At 41.6% G+C, this 15,128-nt stretch overlaps 1 protein-coding gene across 5 annotated transcripts in view; it reads right to left on the bottom strand.

Annotated features, from left to right (window-relative positions):
* syt7a (synaptotagmin VIIa) overlaps positions 1-15,128 on the bottom strand; it is a 114,672-nt gene that overhangs the window by 46,436 nt on the left and 53,108 nt on the right. For 3 of the 5 annotated variants that reach the window (XR_013491616.1, XM_033635193.2, XM_033635194.2), the window contains exon 3: positions 6,166-6,245. Coding sequence is in view for 3 of the 5 variants with exons in the window: in XM_033635193.2 (XP_033491084.1) it covers positions 6,166-6,245 (80 nt within the window). In the remaining 2 variants the exon portion in view is untranslated. Of the gene's footprint in view, positions 1-4,636; positions 4,772-6,165; positions 6,246-15,128 lie in introns of all 5 variants that reach the window. The other 2 variants (XR_004502114.2, XM_033635192.2) reach the window with 1 other exon arrangement.

Raw genomic sequence — 15,128 nt, 5'->3', positions numbered from 1 at the left:
AGGTCCCACGGCAGACAGAAGGTATAGAAGAGGGAGAATAACGACAGGCAGAGGAGAAAAAAGACCAAAGAGCGTGAGAAAGACAGACAAGAAAACACACACGCACATACACAGGAATTGAGTAACCACATGGCTAAGGAGGTGAGACAGATCAGTAGAGTGTGTGAGAGGGCAGGTCTAGTTTTCCAGGCCAAGTGAGAGGCAGGTGGATGAAAAGGTCTGTGTGGAGTCCAGTGTGGAGAAAGAGAGGGATGGGGGAGAGGAGAGCAGGGAGGAAGAAGAGGAGGAGGAGGATTTACAGGGAGCCTGTAGAGGATGGAAAACCAGCAAGATGTCACTCCTCTGGGCCTGGAGGACCAATACTACAGCTGCCAGCATTCACTAGTGGCAACAGTGTGTGGACTCCGGTCATTTAGGTCTCATTCTCTCATTCATTTAGGCATTTGGGGCTTGAGATGTGCTACTATACCAGGCCATTCAATGGTAAGAACTTAGAGCAACTGGAGGACGGCCTGTACTGAAGTGCCTCATGAGCAAATAATCAACTCATTCGGGAAGTCATCCAAGTGACATTCAGTTAAATACAAATGCATTTGTTCTTGTAAAACATCAATTACACTCTATTTTTAGATTTAATGTCTACTGGTTTGTTTTGTAAAGATCTACTTGTCATCTGATCACCACTTAGCATCTACAAGAGTAAACAGGAAGTAGTGAAATACCTGCACCACACAGTAGAAAGGATCATAAGGGCAATGTAATCGTATCGACCTCCTAAAAAGGTACAGAAATTAATCCGTGTTCTTACTTAAGAGCACTTGGTAACTCAGATTTCCTCTCAAAACTGGTTCTAGGTTTAAAATGTCATATCCACTCTGAAAGCAGTGATGATCAAAAATGAAGCACAGTAGTGCCCTCTGGTGACATGACTACATTTCATTAATATGCATGGTGCTCCTGCTCCAGGAGGCACAAAATATGAAGCACAGAAGACACTGTCGTCTGGTGTGTAAGCATGGGGTCGGGGGGGGTGCTACACTTGCATCATGTCCCTTTGAAGGTCACCTTTCACATTCAATTCTGACCAACTGACCTGACAGTGCACGTGGATAAGTCATCAATCATAGCAACAGCATGGATGACACTGTGGATGGTCAACACAGGGGACGTGGGCCTCATTTATCGAGCACAAGGTGAACATCTTTACTCTTTATTAAAGCTGGGAACGAGTATAAATGGGACCAATGAATCACTACAAGTATTTACAGGATCAGAGCAACCAGATATCAATCCTGTTTCTGACTGAACTTCACTGACAGTAAAAGTGATTTACAAAAAAAATATAGCCACAAAATCTTTGACAGTTTTCCATCTTGAAGCTGTCAGACTGATCAAATAAAGTATAATGCGTAAATTTGAAAAATGGTTTATGTTAAACGACTACTTTTTCAAGATTGTGTCATGACTGTTGCTGGCATCCAACATATAACAAGTTCAATATTGAAAAATGATAGTATTGAACTGTCAATCCAATAAATCCTTAAACACAGAGATTGATCGTGCAGGGTAGGTTACCCGTTTGATAAATGAGGCCAAGCGTCATTTCAGAGATTGAAAGCTGCTGATCTCGAGAGAATCTCAAACACGAAATAATTCCTAGCTGTCTGTTGCCTGTATTACTGGTCGGAGTCAGGAGGGCGTCCCCTGTCTCTTCTAGTTAAAAAATTATCCTCATGTTTTCTCATTTTAATTGAATTTCTGTGTTTGTAATGGCTCACACACGACTGATAAAACGGCTCATTTTACCATTACTGCAGTGAAAAATTCATTTATTTTTTTACCACTGGAAAGACAGACAGGGCCCGCTGAAAAACAGCTTTATGGACAATAAATGACAACCTTGAGGGTTTTTTAAAAATGAACTCCTCAAACGTGACACACTAGGGTCTAAAGCTGGTTTCCCAAGATCAGCAGCCATCATCTTCAGGCAGAGTTTTCAGACAGCAATCCATATATCCACCATGTTCATAAGCACACTGCTGCCTTCCCTCTCTAGGCAATTTAACACACAGTCCTCAACAGCTAGGTCTATTAAAGATGACCAGTTATTAGACAGTTTATCAGACAGATGCCTGGTAGCAGGATGTCTAAGCTCAGAACCTCCTCGGTGCCCGGAGGGAGATAGGTATGACCTTGCTACTGCTTTATTGGATTCAAGTGCCTAGTGAGTGAAAAAATGACTTTTATTGCATCAAGTAAAAACACTGTTGCCTTATTTTCCAAATATGACAGACAGTAGACACAGTTCAAGTGCTACAATGTTAGTGCAGTACACATTAGATATTAGGTTGATGGGAATCAGAGAGAAGCCACAGATGGATGTAAACCACAGGTGAACACTGGCACCACACTGCAACCTGGTCTAACGGTCAACCCTCCACAACAACAACAACAACAACAACAACAACAACAACAACAAGAGTTTCAGTTGACACAAGCAAAGCACAGGGAGATACACAGATTTCAGAGAAGGTGGGTTAAAGTATACACATCTTTTTGGAGAGGAAAGCTACGAGGGTTGTCCGTCTCCATGGTTACAGCCCCATGGGAGAGAGGTGAGAGGTTAGATGTCAGGAGTTAGTGGGACCGGCAGGGCTGTAGGGAGTGGGGGGGCATCTGAACATGCGCCTCTGTGTTCATTAGAAGGTGACGGGATGTGAGCAGTAGCGGCAGAAATTAGCCCGGGGAGGTTACAGGGCTGTGCTGCTTTGACGCTGCAGTAATAGTCGAATGGCAGTCGCGGGGATGCTGTAATGTGCGTGTATGACATTTTCCACACTCACATTTTCTGAGCAGATTATGACTAATCATTAGTAACCATTTGTGCCCTCCAGTGGTCTAACATTGGGTGGGTTGTTATTGTTGTCGTTATTACTATTGTTGATGGAAATCGTATTATACAACAATAATAAGTCTAGAAATGTGCAGTTTGTGTATATTGCCACACTATGACATTTACAGAATTGGCTTTTTCCACAAGCCCTTAGGCTAAACATCCCCGGTTACTCATGAGAAAATTTTTGTCTTCAGGAGGGTAAAAATAATCGAGATTACGAAACTAGGTGGATTTAATAAGCTGTCAGGCATTATAACGTCCAAATCTTATGGTCCAATTTGATGCCTGGCTAGTGGTGGTGGCTGCACGAGTAGAAGATGGGAAGGTGTGGGAGGGGAGAGAGGAGGAATGCAAGGAAGGGACTTAAGGGCCGTCCACACCAAGAACAACAACTATAAATATATAGTTTTAATACTATTTCTAACTGAAATAGATGGAAGAATTCATACCACTACTATAACCGCAATGTCAGTAGCAAACAGTATTGTTGGGATCAATTTCAGAGGGATTTGATGAACGACAGAAACACTGACAGCCAATCAAAATCCATTCAAATTTACAGGGCTTCACTTTCGTTATAGCAGATAACATTGCAGAGAGATTCATCATTCACTATGTTTACATGCACAAAATATTCATTTTTTTTGCTCTTATTCTGAGAAAGACAACATTCCTACTAAGCTGTTTACATGGCTAATAAAATGAATGAATATTCCATTAATACTCCTGTTTACATGCAGCTGTGCATACTATAATTAACGTGCCCTAACATGTCGTTTATCACGTCACAATTCAGAGAAGTGGAACGGCTGGAGGCGCTTGTCATTTTGTGTCTTTGCATCAAAATAGTTTTTTTTTCAAAGTTTTCTTAACGGTGGCAGGTTGTTGGACCTTGTTAACAAAGCTTCCAGCTTCCCTCTTTTATTCCTTCAACTACCTTCTTGAAAAGTTATGTGTTGCAATATTTGTCCAAAAACCTGTTGATATCCAAGTCTTTCATGTTAACAAGTAGGTGTGTTTCCTCTTCCGACCAGAAATGTTGGCTGTTCTTTTGGGCATTCATCTGCAGCTTTGCAAACTTTTGGCGAGTCCGTTTATGTACAACATATCTGTGACAACGCATAGAGCTTACTGTTAACATGCAAGAAGCCATGTGTCGCAAATTAGCAGGGAAGAACCCAAGCTGAGACGCATATTGCAAATGTCAAAACAGTGCTATTAAAACCAGAATAATTCCACATATCTTAATTGGAAAATGCTACAATCCTAATAACACCTAATTCAGAAAATCCAAACGGAATATGCTGTATATCAGAACACTGTCATATTCAGAATCATGGTGGAATATTAGTGTGCATGTAAACGTACCCATTGAGTATTAAAAAAAAAAGTACCCCTGTTTGATAAACACTCTTTCTTTCTAATGATGCTCGGGCTCACCCTCAGGATCAGTGTTAAGTGTTTTTTAGTATTAATGGAGCTGAGGAGATGTAGCCTACAGCAGTAATAGGTCATCAATATCCATTTTCTAGAGCTGGCGCATGCAGCACGTGTTTGGAGCTACTGTTTACAGAATGTTATCTTTCATCAGTAGGAACAGTCACACTGGTTATCGTTCTTTGTGAGGACCGCCATTAAAGGAAAAGAGAGGGCCAGGGAAAGGGAAGAGTGGCACTGCCCCTGCCTCGTTACAGCCCTGCTCAGGGGGAAGTCTCTTACCAACCTTGGACCAAGACTCACTTGAGTGTGAGGCGAGGATCTCCATATGGGGCATAGGGAGAAATGTTTAGTACGAACTCCTTGGGCGGATAGGAGCTCCACCTCTGCTGCACTGTGCTGCTGTCATTGTTATTCCAAAAATCTCTGTCTAGATCACTGCGGCCAAAGAGAGAGACAGGTCAGAGCAACACAACTATGGACAGCCTCGGCACCAGCCAACCATACGCAACAGGTGCTCCTGCTTTGATGCACTGGCTTGGTTTGAGGAAGAGGGTTGGTCTTACAGCCGCACTGAATGGGAGTTTGAAACAAAGCAGGCCCAGATTAATGTCTATTTTTCCACCTGAGGTTGACAGATCACCATAGTGGTCTGATTTAAAAATAAAGAAACAAGGGGGCAGCCTGGGGGGGAAAAGGCATTCACAAAAGCTTTTCATAAAGCAATGTGCTGTAGCAAAGACACAGAGAGATAGAGAGGGAGAAGCAAGAAAAGAGGAAGTCATAATCTGATGAATACATACAGCATGTGATTACATTCTGTTCATCTAGCATGGCACCACTGATGAAACACACTTGAGTAAACATTAAGAAATCTGGCCCTCATCCTCGGCGTGAGCGGTGAGAGCGCATGAACGCATGGGACACAAGGCAGAGAGATAAATCACAGACAGTCAAAGTAGAGGAGGAAAAGGTGAGCAGAATCACTGATGTCATACAAGTCACACAGCAGTGGTCAGAGCTGTAGCACAGGGACAGAGCGGGAGAGAAAGGCAGTGCACAAAGAGAAGGAGTTTGAAGCTGAAATGACCAACTGAGCACACCAATGCTGCTGGAGCCAGTGAGAAAGAAAATGCAAAAATTAAGAGACCGAGGGACTCAAGTCAGAATACATTCACATAGTCAATCTTTAGTGCTCAAAACCGTCCGCACAGAAATTAAAAAGTAAACACAAGACATTCAAAAATAGCTCAGACAGCAGCAGGCTATAGAAGAGAAGCAGGTTAATAGAGGCATTTTGTGGAATAAAGTATATTATTTAGCATTACAAAGCTGACATTTTCCAGTATTGACCTCTAGCCTTGTTTCATCAAGAACAGAAAATACCTTAATCTTAGTTTGAGCCCTGCAAGAAGTGTTAAATCAAAATCCTCCCAAACATTTAAACTCCAACGATTTAACAAGGAGCGCTCAAGCCCCGCTCCGTTTACTTAAACCTGCACCATTTTAAGCCACGCAGAGGCGTGGCTAAAGGCCTGCACTTAAGGGAGACCTATCTTACAACCCATAAGATAAGTGCAGGAGCAGGCTCGTCCAGCCAAAAGCCTCACAGGTAAGATAATGCAGATTTAATCTATACTGATTAAATCACTAACCTTTCATTTAATGTCTACCCGAACATGCTCTTGTAGCGATTGTGCCCTTCAAGATAAAAACAACAGGCCTCATTTTCTGCCTTGTTTGTGTGGCATACATCACGGGACACAAAGCTGAACCAAATGGAGTTCATTATCACCAGATTATTCTACCCCAACCAGTTACCAGGCGCTTACTTGATGGCTTTCTTCTCCCCTCGCCCACGTGCCGAGTCTGGAGTGTCTGCTGTTTCCACTCCTGGCTTATTCCTCTTCCCCTTGAGCCAAGCGGAGGGAGGAGATGACAGAGAAAGCAGAGAAACAAAAGGTTAGCTTAGATTTGTCCTCTGAAGCTGTGTTTTTGCTATACTAATTTCAAGTGTAAATGCCTCGCCCATTATCTCAGGAACACTGTGCCATCAGTCCTTTACCTGATGGTCTCCTGATTACACTCATCAAAGTCAAATCAAATCTGCTGTGGAGAGCCATTTCTGACTATGATTATCATTCGCACCACCCTGAAATTTACATGGCAATTGCCTCTTTAAGGTAATCCGCTGGGTACTGGAGAGAAGCCTCTAGAAAGTCCCGCACCAGCCTGATTTCAAATAGCTAGAGCATGACCTGCTGTAACCATGGAAATAATGGCAATTTGAAGGCTCGAAAAGTGAGGTCTGCTGGGCGCATTCTACTGGAAAAGCTCATTACAGTTAAAGGTGTTTCACATGTGTCACAATGCGAGTAATCTCTATTGACACTTTGCCACAAGTGGGACAGGGAGGGGATCAGTCTAAAGCTGCGCTGCCCCCCCCAAATACCACACATGCCTCCCTGAAAGTGATGCACTGATACACATCAAGGATAGGCGAGGATTCTCCGGCCCAGAAAATGAGTGGGAGGAAAACACGCGGAGCTGCCACTGTGGCTTGGCTCGGACAATTGGATTTTAAGTTGAAGGGCAATTTCCTGTAGTAGGCTTGCTTCGTGGAGGCTGAGCATGGAGCTTGAGACAGGAGATCTTGGACTGGGCAACCTCCCTGCTTCCACCTTTCTCTTGTAATGAGCCTTCATGATAAGCCTTACCAGACCTCACTAGCGTTCTGCTATGTGGCCCTAACCACACTGACGACATATCAGGTTTGTGTGTTTTGTCATGAAGATGTCAGGCTCTGGTTGGCTTATTACCACATATGGTGTATCATTAAATTTTTTTTTTTTTTCTCTCTCTGGGTATGCCAGTCTACATCCATGCCTCTTTTATGTAATGCTCAGTGGGAAGGGCAACATGACATGGCCAACGTACTTAATTAGCCTAGCAAGCTAACAACAGCCTGATGATCAAATTAAAGCCCTTTTCACACATGCACTGCAAATCAAAAATATCTAGACATTACCCAGAGGAGCTGTACGTGAGAACACAAATGTCCGAATCAGTGGGATTGCACATTAAACAGACTTTACCCTGCCAGCTCAATACAAAGTACATCGCTAGCTTAGCCTAGGGAGATCCAAGACAAGGTATCGCTAAGAAAAAAATTGTAGGAAAAGGCAATAGGCTGTATGACGCACATTTAGTTGATGAAATGTAAAAACACCTTTTTTTTTTGTTCTGTGTATAGGCTACACATTTTTTTTTTGCCAAAGCCACGGGGAGCCACTGGAGAGGGCCGTATGAGGAGCAACAGGCTGCCTACCCCTGGTCTAAGTGGAGAGACAACAAGATTTGGAAACTTCTGGCAATAAGAGCAGACGCCGTGCTGTCAGACAAATTCAAGGAGCAGCAAGAGACGTGGTTTTACGACCAAATTATGAACCGACTACACGACCGCAGTGTAATGTGCATCATGTCCTGCCTCCTGCAGGCTCTATCTAGGCACCACTCCTCACTTAAACCAAACGGAGTATTACATGTAGGTGAGAACACTTCTGACATGGAAAATCTCCTGTTGTGTGCAACATGTGTAAAAGGGAAACTACAGACAATGTGAAAACGGTTTGAAATACCATTTTGGTTATTCATTCATGGCACCTATTTCCCTGTTTGGTAGATGTGGTTATTTTGTTTCATTTTGCCATAAGTACTGAGTAATGCATGTGTCCTGCCAGTGTCATTTTGAGGTGACACGGAAAGCACAGGATGTGAAAAATTTTACATTTTTCATACTGATCATAGAAATATTCTGATTCCAGAGTTGTTATTTCTGTAAGTGGACTTGCAGCTGCATCAGTCTAAGTAGTGGAAGTCTACTTCCTCCCACTCCTTTTCGGTTATTTAAATCAAAGTAACTATACATTGACCATTGCCTTTACATTATGCTTTTCATAATTTGTAAATACTACTTTCTCTCTGTCTTTCTGCTTGTTTGTATGTTCATGTCTTTTTTTCACATTTGAAATATCAAGTACCCACTTTTGTTGCCATTTTTCTGTCACTGTTTATTATTTATTATGTAGCTATGTAGATGTAGGAAGATGACATCCCCATTCTTCATTGTTTCCCCAACCACCAGAAACAAAAACCAATGGACACAACATCAGACATTTAAACTTCTGAACAAACTGGAACCAGGCAAAACATGCTAAGGAGAAGCTTCTCATAATCTTCAGTGATTCAGGGGAGGCTTTGACAATGTGAAAACATAATGACCAGATAAAAGCCCCACAGGCTGGCTGAGATTTTAACGCTGTATATAATTCTGTTTATGATTGATTTGTTCTAACAGATGTCAAACATGGAGGACTACAGTTGTAGAAAATAGATTTCACAATATAAAAATAGCACAAAAAAGTTCAATTGTAAAAGAAATAAAATGTAGGGAATGATGAGGAATACAACAAAAACCTTTGGGGTCTGTTAAACAAATGGAGTGAATTTTAAATGTCTAAATAATCTAACAGTTTTGCCAAAAGACACCAAATACCAGCCACATTCATCAGGTTAATTCTGAGTAGAGTCAAAGTTGATCCTGGTAAAGCCTGACCCTTAAGGCACATCATCTATTATTACAACGGGTTATGGTGCTATTTGCAGTTTGTGTTGTGTCATTATCATTAAAAATGCAACCTAGAAAGTAATGGCTTATTGGCCAATGTAAGCTGCATGTGTTTCGTGCCAATGGGCTTTGTTGGCCTGGTGTGTATTTTATTGTCATTGGCAGTTTTGTTTTAATTGGTGAGAAAAAACCTTTGTTGTCTGTCCAAAGCAAGCAGATTACTTTGTCTTTGAGAAGAATAAAGCACTGGGTCTCATTATTGCCTCACGTTGTGGCAGTATCAGTCAGGATCACTCAGTTTGGGTCTTAAAGGCACCAATAAGGGTGAAGTCCTGTTTTTTTCAGGGCACGAAGAGAGAGATTTTTGGTTTTAAATGCCCTCTAAGGTGTAGATTTTTCAGAACTCTGATTACTTAGTGTCTGTGTATGAATGTAAACGGAGTGTTTGGGAGACGATGATGTCATCTCCTCAATTCGCACATGCCCGTTTTCGCTCTATGTAATGAGCGTGCACCAGAAAAAATAACAATAGCGGACTAGCAGTTTTATTTTGTTAGCATTGCTTGATCTATTGACAACCACTTCAAGGATGAACGTAGGCGTCAGCAACGTGCAATTTTATTTACTCCACCTTGGCATCAGCAGTTTAAAGTCTACCTGAAACAACATTGTGGGATCAGGCCCTGTTGAACCAGCAGATTGTGGGACAATTTTGAGATAGAGATTGTTGTTGATGAGGAGTGGAGGGGGAACTTCTGTCTAGATCATTGCTCATATCTTTCAGTGACCTACTCCGTCCTTATATCGAAGGGGAATCAACGGTGATGAGATCTCCAGTATTGTTAGGGGTCTTGAAGAAGAAAGCCTATACACTTAACCACCTTTGTGATGAGATGAAACTGCTGAAGATGGCGAACACCAGCAAGCTTTCGGAGTTGTTTTTCGTTCTAGTTTGGATGGAGATATTTTGTAAAACTCAGGTTGTGTGGACAGATTAATTTTTTCAAACTAAGGGGAGAAAACAATCTGTTTTCAAAAACATCTGTATACATGTAGACAGGGCCTTAGGCTCATTCAAAATTCTAGACACCTATCAGTGATCAATGAGCACCATGATTAGTATTACACAATCAGTGTAAGATACCTTCCCCTCCAGAAGCAGAACGATCAGCACCTTGGCACCAAGTGCAAGAGTTGTTTGCAAAAAATTTTCTGCCCACCTGTCTCCTCTATATAGACAGATTCAATAAGGCTTGGCAGCATATGCCCAGCATTTACACCTGCCCATATTCAACCTGTCTTTATAACACAAACCCACTGAGCACGAAACACTGGAGAAAAAAATCCCAGAGAGGCAATCAGCCGGAGGGTATATACGAGTTTCTAAAAGAAACTGAATTGACTCAGATCTATGTATGATGCATGCAATGCTCATAAATAGCAGAAGCTTATAGAAATGCAAATTGAGCCAAGGCTTATATGCTGAGCATCAGAACCTAGCAGGCACAGTGACGTAGACACGACAAGGTCTGGATAATAGATATCATTTCAAACTACAGTCCACACCTTGGATATTGTGGCTTTGGATTATTGTTGGACCTGTTACAAAGCCAGAGTTGACAATAGCACCGCTGAGCAAAAATGATAAAGCCCACAATGGCACTCGGTAGCAAAAATGATATCCATCACACACAAGGAAACAAAACCGCTCATCTGTTGTATAATCAGCTCCAACCTGAAATAAAAGGTCACCAAATGAATAAACATAGATCTGACAGGAACGACTAGTTAAACAGCTGCATACAAGAGGTGTGTTTGTAATTTAAACACTGACTTCTACATCAACAGTGTCTTTATAAGCCATCATGGGAGTCTATATACTGAGCACATCACATGTTCTCTGCCAGCATTAAGATCATTCATGATCCTCTATAGTCTGCCTCAGGCATTTAATAGCTGCTCTCATTGGCTTGACATGCTAGCTGAATACATAAAATGACCTCATATTTTGTACACCATTTTGAAAACACAAGGATGCATACAATCCACCATTAAAGCTTCACATCTGCATGCCCAAGAAGAAGACCAATACAAAAAAATAAATTACATAAGCACACAACAATAAATACAGTATTTGTGTACGGCAATTTCTGGAGAGGCAAAACCATCTGAATCTCTGTCAGGCGAGGACAAGCTATCAAAGGAAACTCATGTATCATTCAATGCTATCGTAAAATTTTCAGGAAGGTGGGAAGACACAGAGGATGAGCTAGCCTAGAGTCCGGTACAGAAAGAGGGGTGAGAGCTGAAAATAGAAATCAGACTTAAAAAAATAAATAAACAGAGGCAGTCAAAAGGAGATTAAAATAAGGACAGTGCAGGACGGTATGTGAGACAAAAAGATGTGAGGGAGAGACAGGTGCGGAGAGTGAACTGAGAGAAACAATGAGTGACAGGAAGTCCCGAGTGGATTGGATGTGAAAACAAGAAATGGACGGGCATCCAGTCCCACGATCCTCATTTCCATACAGACACGCAAGCTTCAAAACCATCTCCTCCACCTCTCCTCCAGCTCATTCATGAGAGTGGATAACAAACATGCTGCTTCTGTCTTCAAGGGAGTTGCGGAGACTGTAGGGATCCATAGTGATGAACATAACAAAGCTCACCAGCTCTGAAGACAAGAAACAATAATGGAAATCAGCTTAATAGCCCAAATGAGGGTTAAAGCATACCAATGGAAGAGTGATCTATTTCCCCCCCTCATGCTCTACTCAAATACCCTTGAAAATACTTAAGTCTAATTTAAACCAGCCGTCTTTTTGTTAACCGACAAAGGGTTTCACACGATTACAGTATTCAGTGCTGTCTGGCTCTGAGCCATGAGTTCAAAATAGCTCCAACTGATATGATGAACCAATTATGAGACACATCGCAGCAAGCCTTAACTTGGACCAAACAAATCCTCCAATCCACTAACACTTTTTAATAATCAAACCCCAACAGAGAGTGTTGTGAAGTCTAGTGCAGTCGATGAGCAGGTGCATCGTACTGAGGCCCCCAACACAGGGAGCACCAGCCCAGTTGCCAGAAGAAAATACTGGCATTGTTTGTCTCTGCAAACCCAGGATATGATAGATCTGTCGTTTTATACCTATTATATCAACGTTTCTAGAGTGACGTAATTCGGATTACATGTATATTATCTGACGTTCTCATCAGGAGGAGGAGGAGATGGCGGATGGCAGACCACCATTCGAGACCAACACACAACAAAACATTGTCTTTTAGACACTGCATCATTTCCAGCCAGGACTGGGCCACCAAATCCAGGCATTTTAAGTCAAAACATGATCTTTTCCTAACCATAACCATTTGGTGTTTGTGCCTACACATAACCAACATTAACCACAGCGTTGTTGAAACGTAAAGGAATTATATATGCTACATAATAACGTACAAATCTTACATATCTAAAATGTGCAATGCCAATATTTAATCTGCCAACAGAATAAGGCTTTTTCTTTATCTTGAAATATGAATTGTTAGTTAAAGTTATTAGCATTACAAGTTAACTATTACTGTTGGCCAAACAAATTTAAAGCTTCTCTCACAGTCATTCAGCTGCCTTGATCAGTTTTACTATTGTGCTTACAAACATTAATGATGCAATTAAATCTCCAGCAGCATCAGAGAGGTTTAATAATTTAGACTGTGTTATAATATAATATTACTTCCTAGATTCCAATCAATAGTAGGTTGTAACCCTGTGTTTTCAGTTTTATCACTGCGGCGACTACCTATACATATATATATATGGATTGTGCCTTCAGGTTACTTCAGTTTTATTATGCTACTTCTATGTTGTAACCATGGACTTCATAATAAAGATGGACTAAATGACAGCTGCCCAAAGTGAAGCCATAACACCTCGACGCCCCCTGGTGGCCGGCTGCAGTAAAAGTAATAAGCCCCAATGTTTTCAGATGAAACGGGGCAGAAAAACATGATTCCAAAGAATACAGTGACACAGCACTCCATTCCCAGGACACTGTACTACCAAGAAGAACGACAGCTTCAGTTGTTTCAGCCAGGGCCCCAAAAATGTTTGCATTCATGGACACAAAGTCTAAGGAATAGTCGTTATGACAGGAGTAGAGGAGTAAGTCAGGTGATGGCGTTATAGAGCAAAAAAGTCTGCGGAGGGTCACAAGACACTGGAAAATCGTACATAAAATAATAGTTTATACAATAAAAAAAAAAGCTTCATACAGTAATTACAGTATGTTGATAAAAAGGGCTGAAATATGCTGAGATGTCAGATTGTGCCAACTATCTTTAATGAGTTATCAACACTTAATGACTAATTTTCATGTGTTTATTTGCTGATTCAGGTATTTGTAGAAGTGATGTTTTAAAAGGAGCAGGGGGGCCCGCTGAGGCTCCATCTGTAAGGGCCCCAGATTTTTTTTTTGCTATGGGACTGCAGATGAGTGAGTAAAGACTTGGCGTTGGACTGCCCAGGGGGATGCTGAGGGCTTTCTGGAAGAATCCAGACATGAGAGGAGACAGAGTGAAACTACCACTCTCTCTGTCTCAGTTGGCAGTGCACTGCCTTCCAACACCCAGCTGTGTTTGTTTGCTGTGAATTAGCAGACAGCAAGAGTCTACATGCTCGCTCAATATTACCCACATCACACCATAATTAGAGAGGAGTGCACTATTAAAATGGTCGTCCGCTGATAAATCATCGGGCGATCATTCGTTTACAGCATCTGTCAAAACAGCCTTTTTTTTCGCCTTTTTTTATATCCGCATATTTGTGTGTATCAAAAGCAAGAAATCGCAGACATACAATTTACATAACACTATCTGTCACTTAAATGTCACTGGTCAAGGCTTTAAATCCAAATATGTTCTTATCATAATTTTCCAAATTGCTGACAATTCCTCAAAATTCTGTAATTATTGATTTCCACATCCTCCCTCTCTTCTGATTGGCATAATTACTATCATCCTCCTAACAACTGTGAACTCCTGACTCCCACTTAATGCAACCAAAATACTGAAGGTTGTTGATACAAGCCCAACAGGGACCAAATCAGTCTGTGAATCTGGTCAGGTCCAATCTCAACTCCACACACAACTATGTCACGGATCAAACAGCACAGGGCTCACAGGAGCAAGCAGAGGGTTTCTGAATGCCAAACAGCTGCTGCTGCTCAAACAGATGTTAGCTGCACCACCTCTGATATCCAAAAATCCCACCCAACACCTACAACATGAGCCCCTGCTGACAATCATCAGCCCCACAGTGTGGCAGCTTACCATCCATGTGACCGTATATTTTGTTTTGTTGTCACCACCTTTGTCTCTAATTATAAAAACCCCTAATAAAGACAGACATTAAAACAAACAAATCAATCAGTATAGTACAGAAGAGCACTTGCTGTGAAAGCTGAGTAAAAAATGTGAAGTCGCTTGTAAAAAAACGTTATTGGCTCAGTGCATATATTCTAAAAATTTCATGCTGATGCATCTATAAACAGCAATAAGGAAACAGACTTAGCAGGCAGCAGAAGGGGACGATAGCATTCAATGCGCAGTTTTTCCAGGGGGCTTAGATAACAGAAAGCCAAGCAGGAGGGAGGCTTCAGGATGACTGCACATGAGGACTTTTAAAATAAAACCCATCGCACTGGTTGCCAAAGCTAAAACACTGAAAGCAACACTCACCCAAAATGTCTTGTCTATTAACCTATGAATCATAACCAAAACTGGCATGGGCCCACTCGCAACTGACACGTGAAGCTTGAGGCAAACATTTGTTCTTATGAAAGCTGACACTGTCAAGAGTACACTCGGAAACATCAAAAATGAAAGTTTTAGACGTGGCCTGGCTTGTGGTGGCTTGATGTGAAAAGAGCATTAACCACTGAGCACCTCTTTTTACCTAACGAGGATATTTTGTGCAGCCTGCATACAGTATGCATCTATAATAAGGGGACTCACTTGAAAGTAACCGTGTTAATGCAAATTATACTGTACATGCATCCTAATCATGTGTTCAGGGAATATAGGGCTACCATGGAACATAACAGATAAAGAGATCAAGGGAAGTGAGGGAGTGGAGACAGTTTCTGTAACAAGAACAGATTGTATAGCTGC

The sequence above is a fragment of the Epinephelus lanceolatus genome, chromosome 5 (assembly GCF_041903045.1).
Source record: "Epinephelus lanceolatus isolate andai-2023 chromosome 5, ASM4190304v1, whole genome shotgun sequence".
Lineage (NCBI taxonomy): Eukaryota > Metazoa > Chordata > Actinopteri > Perciformes > Serranidae > Epinephelus > Epinephelus lanceolatus.
The sequence above is the reverse complement of the archived record's forward strand: the minus strand, read 5'-3'. Positions and strand labels throughout refer to the sequence as shown.